The sequence below is a fragment of the Pollachius pollachius genome (genome assembly GCF_949987615.1).
Source record: "Pollachius pollachius genome assembly, chromosome: 6".
NCBI classification, from domain to species: Eukaryota; Metazoa; Chordata; class Actinopteri; order Gadiformes; family Gadidae; genus Pollachius; species Pollachius pollachius.
The window spans coordinates 8,342,471-8,360,934 of NC_136939.1; the positions used below are offsets into that span (position 1 = coordinate 8,342,471).

Here is an 18,464-nt window from a genome sequence, read left to right on the forward strand (position 1 = left end):
AAGACAGAGACAGTCTCGCTGTCTGCGAGAGGACAAAAAGAGAGAGAGAGGGGAAGACAGCGAGATCTGCAGTTGGAAGATGCGGAGCACAGCCACCGCGAACAATCAAAAACGACACACATAGGCAGCAGAATTGATTGAAAGCTAATTTAAAAGAAGGCTTGCGTGAAATCGCAATGTTGAAAAGGAAAGTGTGTGAATGTGAATCCATCATCCAGTGTCTGCTCAACGCTGCAACCATGAGTCTCTGGGAGGATATGGAAGATAACACTTCAGAAGGCAGCAGGGGGCGGCGGCAGGAGAGGAATGTTTGCTGCTCCTCTTGTCCTGCAGAAGACTCTAACACGCAACAAGGGAAACAAGTAGCCACGCTTTTAATTTAGGCAAGTGGGTGGATGAGTGTTCTGTGTTGTTGTCATATAACCATTGTGAGTTAAATACCACCATGTTGCGCATTACCATATTATAGAAGTCCATTATAACCTTATTTGAATAATTTGTAGTGGGCCAATGACAAAGAAAGGTTTGAAATAATTTTATATATATCTAAATGGCTTTTTGATGGGTTATCACCTTTCGTATTCAATGCTCTGCTATGGCCAACGGGCTTGTGAAATACCTTCCATTCTTTCTTTTTACTTGAATACTCTCTTCTCCACAGAACAGTAAATAAATCAGTCAGTGGGTGTTGGACCGTGGAGGACACCCCCCCTGCCCCGCACTGCGATGACATCACCACCGAAGCCTCTGGCGTATGCAGGCTCTCCTCGCGCTACTTCCTGAACTCTGAGGGAAACAGAGTGTGTGCGCAGTAGCAGAGAGAGAGATGGGGGAGAGGGAGGGAGGAGAGAGAGATGGGGGAGAGGGAGAGAGGAGAGAGGGATGGGGAGAGAGAGAGGAGGGAGAGAGAGGGAGGGAGGAGAGAGAGACAGGGAGAAGGAGGGAGGAGAGAGAGACAGGGAGAGGGAGGGAGGAGAGAGAGACAGGGAGAGGGAGAGAGGAGAGAGAGATGGGGGAGAGGGAGAGAGGAGAGAGGGATGGGGAGAGAGAGAGGAGGGAGAGAGAGGGAGGGAGGAGAGAGAGACAGGGAGAAGGAGGGAGGAGAGAGAGACAGGGAGAGGGAGGGAGGAGAGAGACAGGGAGAGGGAGAGGAGAGAGAGATGGGGGAGAGGGCGAGGGTGGAAGGAGAGAGACGGGGAGAGGGAGCGAGGAGAGAGATGGTGAGAGGGAGGGAGGGAGGAAGGAGAGCCAGACGGGAGAGGGAGAGGGTGAGGGAGGGAGGAGAGAAAGAGGGAGAGAGGAAAGGGACGGGGAGAGAGAGAGAGAGAGAGAGACAGGGGAGAGATTGGGGAGAGGGAGAGAGGAGAGAGAGGGCGAGGAAGGGAGGAGAGAGACGGGGAGAGGGCGAGGGAGGAGAGACGGGAGAGGGAGAGAGGAGAGAGATGGGGAGAGGGAGGGAGGGAGGAGAGACAGGGAGAGGGAGGGAGGAGAGAGAGACGGGGAGGGGGAGAGGAGAGAGAGACGGTGAGACTGATGGAGAGTGAAGCAGATAAGAGAACGGTAAAGATTTAGAGATAGAGGGGGGGCTGAAGGAGAGTTAGAACTAGAGAGAGCGATAGAAAGAATGTCTAGCGCATGAAAAATAGAGGTGGTGAGATAGAGGTAAAGAGTCGAAGAGAGAGTGAGAGAGGGCGAGAGAATCAAAGAGAAAACAAGTGGTAGAGTGAGGAGAGGGTAGTATATAGAGAGGGAGACGGAGAGGTGGCTAGAGAGGGAGAGAGGGAGAGAGTGGCAGAGCGAAGGGATGGGAGCTGACTCATTGCAGTGTGGGGGTTTGATACCACTGAATCATCCGGAGCCTTCATTGAACACTTCCTCCATCTGATGTTATTACCGCCACGGCGATCATCAGAGCTGTACCCAAGACCCCCACAGTCAAGGAGTGGACAGGTGGGCAGGCGCACGTACACGTGCATGCTCACGCTCACACACACACACACACACACACACACACACGCACACGTGCATGCTCACGCTCACACACACACACAGGGCTAAGTCAGAAACATAGGGTTCCCAACCTCTGGAGTCGAGACGGAAAGATAAAGCTAGTAAAAGATGAAGGAAAAAAACGGTCTGACGGACATGATGTAAGGATAAACCAAAGAAAATGTACAGTGGGGCAAAAAAGTATTTAGTCAGCCACCAATTGTGCAAGTTCTCCCACTTAAAAAGATGAGAGAGGCCTGTAATTTTCATCATAGGTATACCTCAGCTATGAGACAAAATGAAAAAAAAAATCTAGAAAATCACATTGTCTGATTTTTAATGAATATATTTGCAAATTATGGTGGAAAATAAGTATTTGGTCAATAACAAAAGGTCATCTCAATACTTTGTTACATGCCCTTTGTTGGCAATGACAGAGGTCAAACGTTTTCGGTAAGTCTTTACAAGGTTTTCACACACTGCTGCTGGTATTTTGGCCCATTCCTCCATGCAGATCTCCTCTAGAGCAGTGATGTTTTTGGGCCACACGGATTTTCAACTCCCTCCAAAGATTTTCTATGGGGTTGAGATCTGGAGACTGGCTAGGCCACTCCAGGACCTTGAAATGCTTCTTACGAAGCCACTCCTTCGTTGCCCGGGCGGTGTGTTTGGGGTCATTGTCATGCTGAAAGACCCAGCCACGTTTCATCTTCAGTGCCCTTGCTGATGGAAGGAGGTTTTCACTCAAAATCTCACAATACATGGCCCCATTCATTCTTTCCGTCATACGGATCAGACGTGCTGGTCCCTTGGCAGAAAAACAGCCCCAAAGCATGATGTTTCCACCCCCATGCTTCACTGTAGGTATGGTGTTCTTTGGATGCAACTCAGCATTCTTTCTCCTCCAAACACGACGAATTGAGTTTTAACCAAAAAGTTCTATTTTGGTTTCATCTGACCATATGAAATTCTCCCAATCCTGTTCTGGATCATCCAAATGCTCTCTAGCAAACTTCAAACGGGCCCGGACATGCACTGGCTTTAGCAGGGGGACACGTCTGGCACTGCAGGATTTGAGTCCCTGGCGGCGTAGTGTGTTAGTGATGGTAGCCTTTGTTACTTTGGTCCCAGCTCTCTGGAGGTCATTCACTAGGTCCCCCCGTGTGGTTCTGGGATTTTTGTTCACCGTTCTTGTGATCATTTTGACCCCACAGGGTGAGATCTTGCGTGGAGCCCCAGATCGAGGGAGATTATCAGTGGTCTTGTATGTATTCCATTTCCTAATAATTGCTCCCACAGTTGATTTCTTCACACCAAGCTGCTTACCTATTGCAGATTCAGACTTCCCAGCCTGGTGCAGGTCTACAATTGTGTTTCTGGTGTCCTTTGACAGCTCTTTGGTCTTGGTCATAGTGGAGTTTGGAGTGTGACTGTTTGAGGTTGTGGACAGGTGTCTTTTATACTGATAAGGAGTTCAAACAGGTGCCATTAATACAGGTAACAAGTGGAGGACAGAGGAGCCTCTTAAAGAAGAAGTTACAGGTCTGTGACAGCCAGAAATCTTGCTGGTTTGTAGTTGACCAAATACTTATTTTCCACCATAATTTGCAAATAAATTCTTAAAAAATCAGACAATGTGATTTTCTGGATTTTTTTTTTCATTTTGTCTCTCATAGCTGAGGTTTACCTATGATGGAAATTACAGGCCTCTCTCGTCTTTTTAAGTGGGAGAACTTGCACAATTGGTGGCTGACTAAATACTTTTTTGCCCCACTGTATATGAGGAGGAACATTGGAATATGATAACAGTCTTGCATGTATATGCATGTTTCCACTCTAATTCATACAGCGGTCACAGAGTAACCTAATTAAATATCTTTACTTACATTCACAGAAGTCAAGAAAGCACCAAACGAAACCAACTCAGTATTTTCATTTTTTTTATTAGAAATTGATCACATTGCATACCAAGCAAAACATATGCCGTCCTTTCAATGTGCCATGCATACAAATTCAAAAAAAAAAAGTCTTGTCTTGGTTGACCAATATATTAAAATTGATATTTGTAAGGGTTGATATGAAAGACCTTTCTCCTGGATTATGTGCAATTAACAATATTCACATATTTGTACATTCAAATCAGAGTCAGTCCGGAACAAAAATCATCCTCATAAAAAAAATTAAACGTTCAACTTAAAATAGTAAAAAGGTTGAAAAAAAATAATGAAAAAAAACACAAATGCTCTAATCAAACAAAATAGTTATCTTTTTTTTATTTTTAAATAGAATCAAAGACTTTCTCAACAATAACATGAGACTCAAATTAGGATCGTGTCATTGTTGTTAACTGTGTATAGGCACATGGTAGGTATGTGAGGCATTGCTGAGCTAACTTCTGAGAGACAGATGAGGGAGATGGATAGACCGAGAGAAGAGCGAGAGAGAGTGCATTAGGGAGAGAGAGCTGGAGAGAGAGAGAGAGAGAGAGAGAGAGAGAGAGAGAGAGAGAGAGAGAGAGAGAGAGAGAGAGAGAGAGAGAGAGAGAGAGAGAGAGAGAGAGAGAGAGAGAGAGAGAGAGAGAGAGAGAGAGTGCATGAGAGAGTGAGAGAGATGGAAACGAGAGAGAGATAAGGGAGGGCGTGGTTGTCATGGAGGAGTTCCCTTGGAGAATGTCCTACTGCCATCATGTTCTGGCACTGACGCTAGTGTAAACAGAAACAGAAAACCCATGGTCTCCTATGGACCAATGGCGGAAGTGGGCTTTAGATGGGCCCCGACCCATTGGCAGAGGGTTAGGTTTAGCTTGGTTTCTCCTGCGTGTGTGTGAAGGGGGGGGGGGGGGGGGCTCTTTGGCATCAAACTATTTTTGTTAAGTGTAAATAAGCAGTCATCTGATTAATGCATTTCAATGAAATGGAGTAAAAACTAAAAAGAATTGGGATTCCCTTTCGGTGACACAGTGTTAAGAGATTTTTAAGGGCCGGCCAAGTGAAAATAAAATAAATAAAAACAGGACAGTGGGAAACATCTTCCTTGCCCCCAAAACCAAACAGTCTTTCAAAGAATAAATAACCAAACACCAAAATCAAACTCCAGAGACTGCACCCTCACAGGTGAAACACAACTCGTGGAACGACCATCCAATCAGAATCTAACATAGCAAACACTCGTGTAGTACTAGTGTTTGGTAGCGTCCAAGTCCTTTAGTTTGAGTGATTAGGTACTCTACATACATATCATGTTTTTAGAGAGGACACTGTGACGCGAGAGTGTTTCTTCACACACACACACACACACACACACACACACACACACACACAAGGTGATGACACTTCACGGGAGAAGTGAGATTCCAACAAACTGTCGCCCAGCCGTGGTCAAATGTGCGTATTTTCAGATATCTGCTGCATGTGGCTCCAGAGTTTTCCTCATTGACCAAAGAAAAGGAACGGCTATTGTGTTCATAGTGGTCAAAAATAAATAGTAAAGCTTCATGAGACACAATGGCGTTGCGTTTAATCACAGGCCTAGTGGAGAAAATGGAGTGTATGTCGTATATGTTGGCGGGATTATAAAAATAGAGGTCATTGTCACCCACGAGTAGAGAGGCGTGGAATCCCACCAACAGCACCCCACTGCGTGGACAGAGGAGCGAGCGTGTGAGTCGATGTGGTCACGTAGGTGTTGTGTAGGCCAATGCTTATGCAACCAAAACACGCTTGGCTTTTAAAATATGGCTTTGTCTACCTTTTTTTTCGTCTCTCCCTCCAGCAATTAGTGGATCCTTCATTAGCTCTTCCGCCGGTGTCGGTGGTGGTCGTGGGGTGCTCGTGTTTTACATCCACTTGTTTTGATAAACAGACCTTTTTTTTTTTGTTTTTCAGTGAATCAATTGTGATTACATAGTGTTGTGGGTACTTGTATAAACTTTTTAAAAGTCTTTTCACTAGATTGCCATCCTCAATTTCTAATCACATTCCGGACCTTGCAACACAACAAAGAACTCGAAACAAGAAAAAGATTGAAATCTCCTCTGAGAACTTCCCCTCGTCTTTGAACCGAGGTTCCCCAGCCGTCCTCAAAGAGTTAATTTAATTAAACCTCTTTGTGTTCCTCAATAAACGGTCTATATTTAGTTAGCCATTATAGATTTGAGGACACAACGACACAATAGCCTTTAACTCAATTACCCAGCATGCATTGCTTTACCAGTCCTGATTGCTCTTCACATCTCACACTTGAATTGAACTGCATGTGCGTTTTTTTCCTCCACCCTATTAAGACCCCCGCCCCCCACCACCACCACCCATCCTCATGTAAAGGAAGTTCTTCAAGTCGTTCCATCCACTTTTCTTTCAAACAAAACAAAATAAAACCCCAACGCGCTCCACTTTGCCTCTCCTACGCGGAGCTAGAAGGACCAAGGAGCTAAATGGACTAAGTAAGCCAGCACGCCGTCTCCCCGCGGTGACTAATGACACTGCTGCACCGTCCCGTGCCGTATATCTAGGCTGCGGGCGCCTCCGCCGAGACCGGCCGTCCCGGGTATCCAAGGTGACCTGCCGTCGGCGTGATGTATTGCATAAGTCAACGATGCCGCCACTGTTTGGGAGGTAACAGGGGACATGGAGGGGAACAGCCTCCTTTCTCAAGTGGCAAATCTGGCATACTTTCTTCTAAACAGCGCACGGCACCTTCCAAGCACGAAAAACAAAAGACAAAAAAAAAACGACCTCTTCGGAACCACAAATGAGCGGAACCACAAATGAGCGGACCCCCCCCCCCCATCGGTCCCGTTGCTGACGTGTAGGATTCCCCTAAGGCATTGACAGGGAACAGAGTGGTGAACCAGTGAGACACAGTGCTCCAGGACCACGAGCACCACTAGAACCAGCACCAGAGTCCTGGAGAATGGAGAGAGAGAGAGAGAGAGAGAGAGAGAGAGAGCGAGAGAGAGCGAGAGAGAGCGAGAGCGCGAGAGAGAGAGAGCGAGAGCGAGAGCGAGAGAGAGAGCGAGAGAGAGAGACACACAGAGAGAGAGAGAGCGAGAGAGAGCGAGAGAGAGAGTGTATCGGTCCATCGCTTCACTTCCCATCAAAATAAGCCGTCTGAGCCAAGATGGGTTTTCCTTCAGGCTTTTTTTCTCCCCCTCTCCCCCTCCGTCTCCGCCTCTCGCTGCGCTCCTCAGCCCTGGCTCGCTCAGGAGGGCATGCTGAGCAGTTTGGTCGATTTATTCGGGTAATTGATTGCGAGGCTGATGGCCGCAATGTTCTTCAGTGCCTGCGTAATACATAAAATAAAAAGGGGTAGAGAAAATAGAACAATATAAATCAAGCAGGGCCAATACAGTGAGAGTGAGGAGGAGGGGGGGCGACGGGGAGGAAAGAGAGGATACATAAAGAAGAAGGAGTCCACAGGTGAGAGAGTTGAGCGATTGGCTGAGAAAGCCATTCCACCGAGATAGAGACAGCGTGACTGCCTCCATGTCCTCTGTGAAGTAATGGGATGGAGCTCTGCAACAAATCATTGGTGTCATTAGATTTCTTTCTTACATTTTTTTCCCCTCTTACAGTGGGTAGCCCAGCCCTGTCCTTTTCCTCAGAGTTGATGCTCGTTACCATGGCGACGTGGTAAACAGAGCAGAAACGGAACGTGCTCCTTAGTTTTGGAGAGCCATACTCGGGAGGGGAGCTGGGGGGGACGGGGAGGCACGACGACAATGCGGCGGAGGGATGAAGGGGGTTCCATCTCTTACCGAGTCCGACTTCTGCACAGCCAATTGGCCCATTTTAGGTTAATTGGGCTCATCAGAATACTAGGTTCTAACACACACACGAGAGAGAGAGAGAGAGAGAGAGAGAGAGAGAGAGAGAGAGAGAGAGAGAGAGAGAGAGAGAGAGAGAGAGAGAGAGAGAGAGAGAGAGAGAGAGAGAGAGAGAGAGAGAGAGAGAGAGAGAGAGAGAGCTGCAGAACACGCCTCAACATCAAGGTGACCCTTGGCTTCCAGCAGGATGATCAGACACAATCTTCAAAAAAGGTATGTCATCACCACCACCACCACCATCATCATCATCACCACCACCACCACCACCACCACCACCACCACCACCACCACCACTGCAGTGCAGACAAAGTGACTCTGTCTTCTGCATACCGGTCTCCCCCAAACCCCTCCACCGTCAACACCCCCGCCCACACCGGCTGGTGACTCCTGGATGCTGCAGGGACCAGCAGTCCTCAGTGGAGGGGACGCCCGCGGCCCCTGAACCCATAACGGGGTGTAATTACCAGATGCATCAAGCCTTCCTGAGTGCACCTCACAAACACACACTCCAAACAAGTGGGGGAACATGAAGGGAAGGCGATGTGAGGTGTGTGTGTGTGTGTGTGTGTGTGTGTGTGTGTGTGTGTGTGTGTGTGTGTGTGTGTGTGTGTGTGTGTGTGTGTGTGTGTGTGTGTGTGTGTGTGTGTGTGTGTGTGTGTGTGTGTGTGTGTGTGTGTGTGTGTGTGTGTGTGTGTGTGTGTGTGTGTGTGTGTGTGTGTGTCCGGCTGGATGATTCACTGAGGTGAGCCAGGTGAGCTGCAGATTGCTCACACCACGTGATGATAGGTGCAGCGGGGATGACGGGAGAGAGGGAGGGGGCGAACGAGAGGGATAGGGGGAGTAAACACAGATATAGAGGGAGACAGCTCACTGCAGGCAAATCCCTAACCTTCTTGATCATTCCTTCCCTGTGTCCACGCGGGACCTTACCCATCACAGCTCACGCCTAGTCAGCGGATCTGTCCGCAGAGTGTGACCTCATGACAAACATAAACAACAACAACAACAACAACAAGGACGACATCAGCGGGGCTCTTACCATGGCAGTGTGATTGAGGAGCTGCTGGTCCGTGGTCATGGCCAGCAGGTATTCCTGGAGGATGCCCTGAGCCTGAGGAGCACAGAGGGGAACGCCGTAAGCTCACAGCACAACAAACAACAAAAACAACAACAACAACGATGACGACAAACGAGCCGCCATCACGCGTCTCTCCATCCCCTCGATCCAGCTGCTGGTTCGGTGGGGTGACGTGCTCGGGGCTCCAAGGAATAGCTCCAGACGTCACGAACGAGGCCTGCCCCCCCCTGCCCCCGCCCTCCCCCCCTCCTCTCCACCGTAATATTTTCCATCCCGGGTGACCCCTCCGTTTAGCCCTGACCCTATGGAATGTGCAGGGAACGGGCCACTCGGAATGAAACCCCATACAAATTATATATAAATCAACCAAGAAGACGGAGGACATGCTTCAGGTTACATAAGAAGGGGGGGGGCACAGATAAGAGCGGGAAGGGGCCAACTGTTTTTTTTTTTTGGGTCGCAGGGCCGTTCAAACTGAGCTTTTATGGAGACGGAGACACAGTCCAGAGCGCCGTTACGCCATCCGTCTCGCGGCACCCCGGACTGTTTATGCCAGGGGGCTGTTAGGGGTCTGGGGGGGGGGGGGGGGGTGGGAACATGACATCCTTGGGTAATTTGTACACTCTGCCTGAGACCCTAAATATAACTTGCACTTCCTGGGACAGAAGGTTCACGTCGTCTCTGAGGGCCCGGCCCTGGAAGGCACTTGGCCCCCACGTACCGGAGACGCAAAGACGAGAGCAGGGAACAAAGAATGATTTAAATCTGGAAGGCATTAACCCTCCGGGCTCATGGTTTTGAAATGGTCCTTGTTGAGTCTTTAAAGCCCTAATATAGCCATGGAGCGCTCGGCGGCCAATCACAGCGCGACCCGAGAGAGAACTAGCAAGTCGCCCGTCTCCTGCCTGTCCAGATCATATGTAAACAAGTGTTTTTAATGCTTTAGCGTTCCCCTTAACAAGCAGCGCGTGATGCTAGAATTAGCCTTAACAAGTAGAGAGGGATGCTTTAGAGTTAGCCTTAACAAGCAGTGCGTGATACTTTGGAGTTAGCCTTAACAAGCAGCAAGTAATGATTTAGAGTTAGCCTTAACAAGCAGCGCAAAAAATGCTTTAGAGTTAGCCTTAACAAGCAGAGTGATGCTTTAGAGTGGGCCTTAACAAGCGGACGTGATACTTTAGCGTTCCCCTTAACAAGCAGAGTGTGATGCTTAAAAGTAAGCCTTAACAAGCAGCGTGTGATACTTTAGAGTTAGCCTTAACAAGCAGAGAGTGATGCTTTAGCGTTCCCCTTAACAAGCAGCGAGCGATGCTAGAGTTAGCCTTAACAAGCAGCGAGTGATGCTTATGAGTTAGCCTTAACAATACTTTAGTGTAGACATCTACTAGCAGTACGAATTGTTGAACGACTTCCCCAATGACATCAAGTCATCACAAACCCTACACGTCTTCCATCAGACTGACTCATCTGTTCTGCACTCGAAGCAGTTTCCTTTATTTGATGAATTTTATGATGGGTTGTATATTCATGTTTGAATGCACTCATTGTAAGTAGCTTTGGATAAAAGCATCTGCAAAAAAGTAATAATAATGTAAGGTAATGCTTTAAAACAAGTAGCACACACTGCTTTAGCTGCATTAGCAGGGAATGCGTAATACTTTAACATCAGCATTCACGAGCATCATGTACCGCCTTAACGTTAGCCTCAATGAGTGGCACTACCATTATCAATTGCACATTAACGGGTGGCATTCACTTTCGTCTGCTCCTTTGGCAGCAGGCTGTACGCTAATGGGCACCGACTCTCTCAATGTCAAACTGGAGGCCAGTCGCTTGGCACCCGATGTCATAACAAGAAGCCAATGGGAGGAGGACGAACAGAAGGAGGAACTTGTGATGCAAGAGAGAGAGGTGCCCCGGCACTGCAGGGGAGAGTGGCTCCTGCTTTGATCTGGGTTGCACTGCATCGGCGGTGCACAACGCAACCTAGATTGCACAACAGGCAGTCCCCGTTTCGGAGCTCAGCGTAATCGGCTGCACCACATCCTGAGCCGACCGCAGCCCGACGGTGCGAATGTGACGGCGGTGTTCTCAAAGGGTGGGGGGGGCAAGACAGGAAAGGCGATGAGTTATACTCGTTTTTCTCAACAAAGATACCTAGATTCTGCGATCTCTTTATTTTAAAGTTACGGTATAGTGAGACACTTTAGTGTATTCTAGCACACCTAGCTGGGCGGGGCGCAGACGGGCCAATGGCAGCAGGTACACAGTGTGGTTGGATGAATGAGCCCCTAGCTTTTGTCTCGCGTCGGAGCAAACAGAACCACGGCTATGAAAGAAGCCGCTCCGTTCCCACCCACCAAATGATGTTACATCACTCTTTGTGATGCCTCACTCCTGCCAAGTTGCTATGGTCACAACATTTCTACATTTCAGAGATGAATAAGCATTCCATTGGTTCCCTGAGCCTAGTTTGTTCGTTTATTCAACTGAACGACGGGACTTTCAGTGAGCGCGGAAGAGTACACAGGCCAGCGTAGGACGACACTGTAGCTGATGCTAAGAGCTTACCAAATCACCCCACCCCAGCACCACCCCCAAACGGCCCTCCACCGTCTCCGTACTCCAGAGCATCGCTACTGCCCCCTGGTGGTTGGGGACGCCTACAGCGAACGCAACTGGCCGACATCACTGATGAAGAGACACTGAAACCGACGACACAGCCCGCCACACGCGGGACTGGGTGGAGGAGTCACGGCGCTCTCTCCAGGGCGTCGCTTTAAGCACCCACGCAGATCTGTGCTTGTTGATCATTCATTATCGTGTTGATCATTAATTAGGTTGATCATTCACCCCGATACTGTGCAACCCCCTGTACAGGTCAAGAACGATTTGGTTCTTCCAAACCAACAACTGAAGTATTGCATGCGCACGCACGCACACGCACACACACACACACACACACATATTGGCTCCCGTTCAAACCTTAACATTTACACCCGATCAATACATTCACTTCCCACCAGGTGAGTCAGCGCGGCAGGGGAAAGGTCAAGGCTTCCAGGAACTGGTTGACAATAAGCTTTCATGGAATGTTGAAAAACATGTATGCGTGTGTGCGTGTGTTTATATGCAAGACAAAAGTGAGCGTGTGAATGTAAACCACAGACATATAAACAGTGCGTGTGTGCGTGCGCTCACCGTGGCCCTGGACTCTGCGATGAAGAAGAGCTCGGTGAGGGCGCGGTGGAGGGGCAACAGCACCGTGATGCACGCCGGGTCCTGGCACAGAGTGGTCTCCATGGAGACAAACAGCTGCCACAGCGGCCGCAGCAGCATCAGCTCACAGGCCCTGCAGCGCCGTCACGGAACGGCAGTTAGGAGCACGCACACACAGACAAATTCACACACACACACACACACACACACACACACACACACACACGCAAATACACACACAGACACATGCAAATACACAAAACACACACATGCAAATACATATACACACACACACACACAAAAGAAAGAGAAGAGGAGGTTTGAGGCAGGATTGCGTGCGCATGTGTGTGTGCGTGCGTGGGTTTGCGTGTGATTAGGACAGGGAGTGGACCTCTACGCAAATCTCTGCATAAGTCCTCTCCATGGCCACTATCAGGATTGGCTGCTGTGCAAAGCCTTAGCCAAACCAATGTGGACACATGGTCCCAGCAGGCTTCCTTTATAGAGGGCAGGCACAGGGACATCGAGCCGCAATAGTGTTCACCGCGCGGAGAGAGATAATAGAGGGCGGAGAAAAGGTGGGCGGGGCTTACGTCTGTGACTGACACTGCAGGAGGCGGAGCAACAGGTGAATGGCTTTGAGACGCTGGGTGCCCGTCTGGCGGCAGGCCACGCCCACCTGCCACTCCCAGATGTCAGACAGTGGCAGGTGACTGAGCACTGCCTCGTCAGCCAACATTTGCTTCAGGATCTCAAAGCCTGGTTGAGAGGAACAAAGCCCGATACAAATTTAGATTTTGAGATCAGCCGCCATAACAAAGAATAAGTATTTCATTGAAGTATTGTGAATTTTGACAAGTTACTTAAGAAACGGATGCACATTACTACACTACTAGATTGATATGGTGAGGTGGTAAGATAGATCGATTATTATCATGGCCTGTTATCATAAATAACTGTGTTTATAGTTTAGTTTACATATTTTGACTTTTTCACCTTATCAGAAACGTGAGCTGCAGGAGAACATGCATATTTATCCCGGATTTGTCATTACAATCTGTTTGGCAGAAGGAGCATTGGACCTCAGGGTCACAGTGTGTACTGTAACATCTGCAATATTGGCTAAGGTGGGAGTCGCCGTTCTCATCCCTGGTCTTTCTAGTATTGTGTGTTGGGCGGTGTCACACAGAAACGCAAGGCCGGTGTGCACGCCAGCCTACCTGTCTGGAAGCGTCCCCTGTGGCCTCCGGTAACCGTGAACTTGTAGCCCCATTCCGTGTTGCTCATGTCTGCCACGAACCTGTAGTATAGCGTGTCGCCTGTGGGAACACGCACACACACACACAGCAATGGTTGTCACTCCTTTGATAGCCCTTAGTGAGTTGAGTTGGCCCAACATATCTTTGGCATGAACAGGTTGGTTTTGATGGGACCCGAGGCCAAGCTTTTGCGCGGAAAACATTCGCTTTTGGCAACCATTAAAATGTAAATTCTGAACCCGCTAATGTTTAATCATGAGAACAATATTGCAAGTTGGCTGGTTGGATTCACATAACTATGTAAGGTCCAAATGAAGACGGAACAATTCATTTAGTGAGTTTGTCAGTAACCAAACTACAACCTCCCCCCCCCCACCCCCAAACTCGAGGCACCCTTTTCCTTCGATGTCTATGAACGAGTCAAACACAACCTTAAACTTGACTTGAGTCGGAAGCCAGAACAAAACCACCCCAACAGGACCCCGATCGCCCGTCCTCCCGGTCTACTCCGTACCGGGGATCTCGAAGTCGGACCACTTCTGCGGGGAGCCGCTGAAGGTGTGCAGGTCCTGCAGGAAGTCGGCGCTGCTGGACATGATGAGCTCATCACAGCCCTCCTCGCTGTGACAGCGCGAGTCGAACTTGACCGACAGGTAGATGGCTCCCGGGATGTGCACCTTATCCTGTCAAAACACGTGGAGCGGGAACAGTGTGAGGGATAACGACGGCGGCCATCGCTTCAGAGACACAAGGCCTTTATCTTGTGTTGAAAGGGGGGAATTTGATAAGCCTTCACAAGGCAGTTTAAAAATATACCCCTTTAGTGACGTCACAGATGGGAGCGTTCACCCAGGTGTATGATTGATGGACAGAGCAGCCGACCAGTTGGTACGGTCCACTGGGTAGGCCTGGCAGGCTGATCCATCCATCATTTTTCATCATCCTCTACCGCATGCACTCCTGTGCACTTCCGGTTGCTGAACTAGTATTTCGTTGTCTCGCACTCGTTCTGATTTAAAATAGACATTGTGAGAAGCTTTCATGGAATGGAAATGGGCTCCGTACCTCGAAGTTGGTGTTGTTGTCGTAGGGGTGCTTGGACTCCCGGATCTGGACGGCCATTCCTGGCTCCTCCATGAACTGGCAGGCGGTGAGGGACAGGCTGCACAGCATGCTCTGGCCACAGCCCTTCAGTACCCTCTGGAGGATCTGGGGGCACGCACACAGCGCAGACGGGGGACAACGGCACACTCAAAATTGAAAACACTCATTATACTTTCAATGAATAATATGCAAAGCATCTTTATCATTTGCTATAGTCGGTATCTTGGCTATTTTCTACATAAGGATACGAATAAAATGAAATACAAGATTCTGTAATTGTTCCTCGAGGGGCAATTGGTTTTAAAAAAAGGAGGAAAAAAATATTTAATATTAATCATAAAGAGTAATCAAAAAAAAAGAAAAAGGTAAAACTAGAGAAAGCAAAAAGTTTGGTGGAAATCGTTAGGCAAAGTCAAACTGCGTGGACGTTGAAAACACACTGTCTATACTACCAACCGACCCCCGTGGCACCAACCTGCACCCACCACCCCACCAACCAACCCCTGGGGCCCCAACCAACTCTGGGGCCCAAACCTGCACCAACCAACCCCCCCGGGGCCCCAACCTGCACCCACCACCCCACCAACCAACCCCCGGGGCCCCAACCTGCACCCACCACCCCACCAACCAACCCCCGGGGCCCCAACCTGCACCCACCACCCCACCCACCAACCCCCGGGGCCCCAACCAACTCTGGGGCCCAAACCTGCACCAACCAACCCCCCCGGGGCCCCAACCTGCACCCACCACCCCACCAACCAACCCCCGGGGCCCCAACCTGCACCCACCACCCCACCAACCAACCCCCGGGGCCTCACCTTCTCCCACAGGGTCTTCTCCTCCAGCTGCACCAGCATGTCCAGGATGTAGGCCATGTGGGAGGAGCCGCTGAGCTCCAGCGCCTCGTCGCTCAGCGGCTGGCCCGCCGGCCACTCGGCCAGCAGGGCGGCCAGCACGTGGCGGGCGTACAGCGTGGCGATGGCCTGGTTCACCTGGTCAACGTTCAACATGGTTAATTGACAATTGCAGCAACAATTACTGCAGCAGTCGCTGGCTATGTAATTCTTGAGTCTCAGGCTCCTTCAACATTGCAATACAAAAGAAGAAAGTGTATGAGAAACACAAACTAGACATTAAATAATTTGAATCAAATAAACAATATATTAATAAAAACTTGTAACAAAATAGAATACTGGGCATGAAATAATTACAATAAAATACAAAAAGAATAATAACTAGAAATTAAATAGAATACTGTACATGTAATACAAAAATGCGAGATAAGAATATTTATGCGTAATATGTACCGATGTAGAAGAGTTCAGTGGTTACGTAGAATAGATATATGCAACACAATGGCAATACCTTGACCAGGTACTGGCGTACGGCGCGGTTGCTGCGTGCGTCCAGCTCCTTGTGCAGCAGGGCCGAGCTCTTGGTGCGGCGCTGCTTGGCGTAGCTCAGCTGCAGGTCGCCCTCCGAGCTGGTGATCAGCTTCTGGGCCACCAGGTTGATCTCCTCCGTGGCCCGCTCGCAGTGGCTGGGCTTGGCCTGGGGACGAGGAGAAGGGAGGGGGGGGGGGGGGGGGTTGTGGTGAAGGTGGGCGTGGCAAATTGAGGTTGCAAGGTCAACCATTTTGTTTAAAGTTGTTGTTGGAAAATAACCATCCAGTCATCCTTAAACCGTTATATAACGATGTGTTACAAATCTATTAAGACGGATATTTAAAACAAAATCTAAATAAAAGCATTTTCTCTGTTGCTAACTGCCCCATTTTCAACTGATTCCGATCCCCTTATCCAATCAATCAACTAATCCATCCGACTCTAGTGATCATTCCCAACCTACAGGGAAGTCCATATACGGTCGAGTCTATCGGCGGACGCATGTCAGTCAGTGGACGGCTGTTAAGAGGAGCCTCTCACCACGCACGACACCACGATCATGTCCGTGTCCACGGCCTTGGTGGTCCGCTCTGAGCGAGGCCTCCTGCTGGGCTGCCACTTCTGGGCCAGCGTGCGGATGGTCTCGTCCGTCTTGATCACGTCCCCGTCAAACCTAGAGCACCCAGGAGCGGGGAGCTGGTCAGCGTGTGTGTTTGTCCACCGTGTGGGTGGGTGGTCTCGTGGGTTAAGTTGAGAGAACAGAGGGCGTCGAGGCCTGGGGGATTCAGTGAGTCACTGAGTGCGTGCGTGTGTGAGTGAGTTTGTGTGTGAGTGGTCGGGTGGGTTGGTGGGGAAAAACCGAGTGAGTTTATGTGTGAGTGGGGTGGTTGCGAACTGAGTGAGTGAGTAAGTGAGTGCGTGTGTGAATGAGGCCTGAGTGAATCAGTGAGTAGGTGGATAGGTGCGGACTGACTGAGTGAGTGCGTGTGTGAGTGAGGACTGAGCTTCGTGTGGAAGGCGCTGCCCACCTCTTCTGCACCTCCAGGAAGAAGGAGTCGGTCCTCTTCATCTGCAGTTCGTACATGGCCCGCAGGATGTGAAGCGGTGCGTTCAGAGCATCGTGGGTAATCTGGAACCCAGCACAGCACGGTGAGACTGAGATGTACAATTCGGGTTGGGCTTGTGTCGTTAATGCTTGTGAAGGGTAACAACATTAAAAGTTAAACTCTCACACACAGCCTCCCATGCAGCTTATCTCCACTAGTGGATTAACAGACTCGCTCCATCACTCTTTGCACCATATCTTTCCTGGTGTTGTACAGCTCAACGGTTAGAGTCTGCGCTCACAGTATTATAAAATGCTTTGGTCTTGACCGTCTTTGTCTGTCACTTTATTTACTTTCTCAAACCCCACACTCCATTCTGACGGGGGGCTCTTACTGTCGAGGGTGAGGTGTTTGGTAATGCAGGATCAGAAGACTAACGGCTACGGTGGACCATCCACCCCTAGTGGCCCCCTTGGTCCCCTCACCTGGAAGCAGATCTTGGTCTCCTCGTCCAGGCCCTCCAGCGGGTCAGGCCGGCTGGGGTCCCGGGGCTCCTCGGTGCAGCAGCTGGAGTGGTCCGAGTCTTGCTCCCGGTCGGGCTCCGGGTCCCGCTCGTCCCTCTCGGGGTCCTGGGCCATGGAGTGGATCTCCCTCTTGGAGGAGTACAGCATGACGGAGAGGATCTCCAGGTCGCGCAGCAGCCACAGCTTGCTGAAGCCCGTCCCCTTGCTGCACTTCCTGACCAGCAGCTGGGTGAGGCCCGAGCGTTGGATGGCCTGCTGGGCCTCCTCCACGCCCCGCTTCTGCAACACAAAGAGAGAGGCCTTCTGGCTCAGCACCGGGCGGCGGGGGGCGCCGTGGGTCATGGGGTTTAACGATTCAAGAAAAAAGGGACGGTTTTCATCACCGCCGAAGCGAAACGGTTCTAAACGCGATGTTTTAGACCGCTGTCCTTATGATTACAAAGTCGAAGGTATCGTTCGCTTCTACATAAAGTCACTGAATATCACTGAATGGGGACCATCCCAGAATATCTGAAAAAGAAAACTAACTGGTAAACTTAAGCTTATTAACTGATGACAAGTGGTGCTGTCCAGCACAATAGGTGGAGAATGGAGTTAACACAGCCATGGTCAGCGGTTTTCATTGGAACCACCACCCATGCTACAAAAAGCATATCCAAAGCTTTGGATAAAAGTGACCGATACTGTATATCGGACCGCCGCAGGTCGCAGATCCACGGACCCCTGTATATGTGTGTGAGTGAACACGTGTGTGTGTGTGTGCGCGCTACCTTGAGTGTGTTGTACAGGCCCTTGAGGGCCAGGGAGAGGACCCAGGAGGCCTCCACAGCGTCCGGGGAGCCAGGGTCGGGGCTGCCCTGCAGCAGGCGGCTGATGATGGAGATGAAGCTGTCCAGGTAGCGGCTGATCAGGGCCTTGTGGGCCGGCTGGCCCTCCGCCTGGGCAGGCAGGCCGGCCCAGCTGGAGTCCTGGGGCTGGATCAGCTGGTAGTCCTTCACTGTGAGAGGGGGACAGGGGGGGAGGTAGGTTGATAGGT

At 50.0% G+C, this 18,464-nt stretch overlaps 1 protein-coding gene across 3 annotated transcripts in view; it reads right to left on the bottom strand.

The window, feature by feature from the left end:
- Positions 1–3,915: 3,915 nt before the first annotated feature.
- zzef1 (zinc finger, ZZ-type with EF hand domain 1) overlaps positions 3,916–18,464 on the bottom strand; it is a 40,684-nt gene continuing 26,135 nt past the window's right edge. For all 3 annotated transcript variants that reach the window (XM_079738249.1, XM_079738248.1, XM_079738247.1), the window contains exons 43-55: positions 18,199–18,425; positions 17,390–17,707; positions 16,887–16,987; positions 16,399–16,531; positions 15,839–16,024; positions 15,292–15,465; positions 14,435–14,578; positions 13,884–14,052; positions 13,331–13,429; positions 12,704–12,869; positions 12,093–12,243; positions 8,853–8,924; positions 3,916–7,269 (exon numbers count right to left, since the gene is read on the bottom strand). In XM_079738249.1, coding sequence (XP_079594375.1) covers positions 7,189–7,269; positions 8,853–8,924; positions 12,093–12,243; positions 12,704–12,869; positions 13,331–13,429; positions 13,884–14,052; positions 14,435–14,578; positions 15,292–15,465; positions 15,839–16,024; positions 16,399–16,531; positions 16,887–16,987; positions 17,390–17,707; positions 18,199–18,425 — 2,021 coding nt within the window. In that variant the 3' untranslated portion in view covers positions 3,916–7,188. The remainder of the gene's footprint in view (positions 7,270–8,852; positions 8,925–12,092; positions 12,244–12,703; positions 12,870–13,330; positions 13,430–13,883; positions 14,053–14,434; positions 14,579–15,291; positions 15,466–15,838; positions 16,025–16,398; positions 16,532–16,886; positions 16,988–17,389; positions 17,708–18,198; positions 18,426–18,464) is intronic.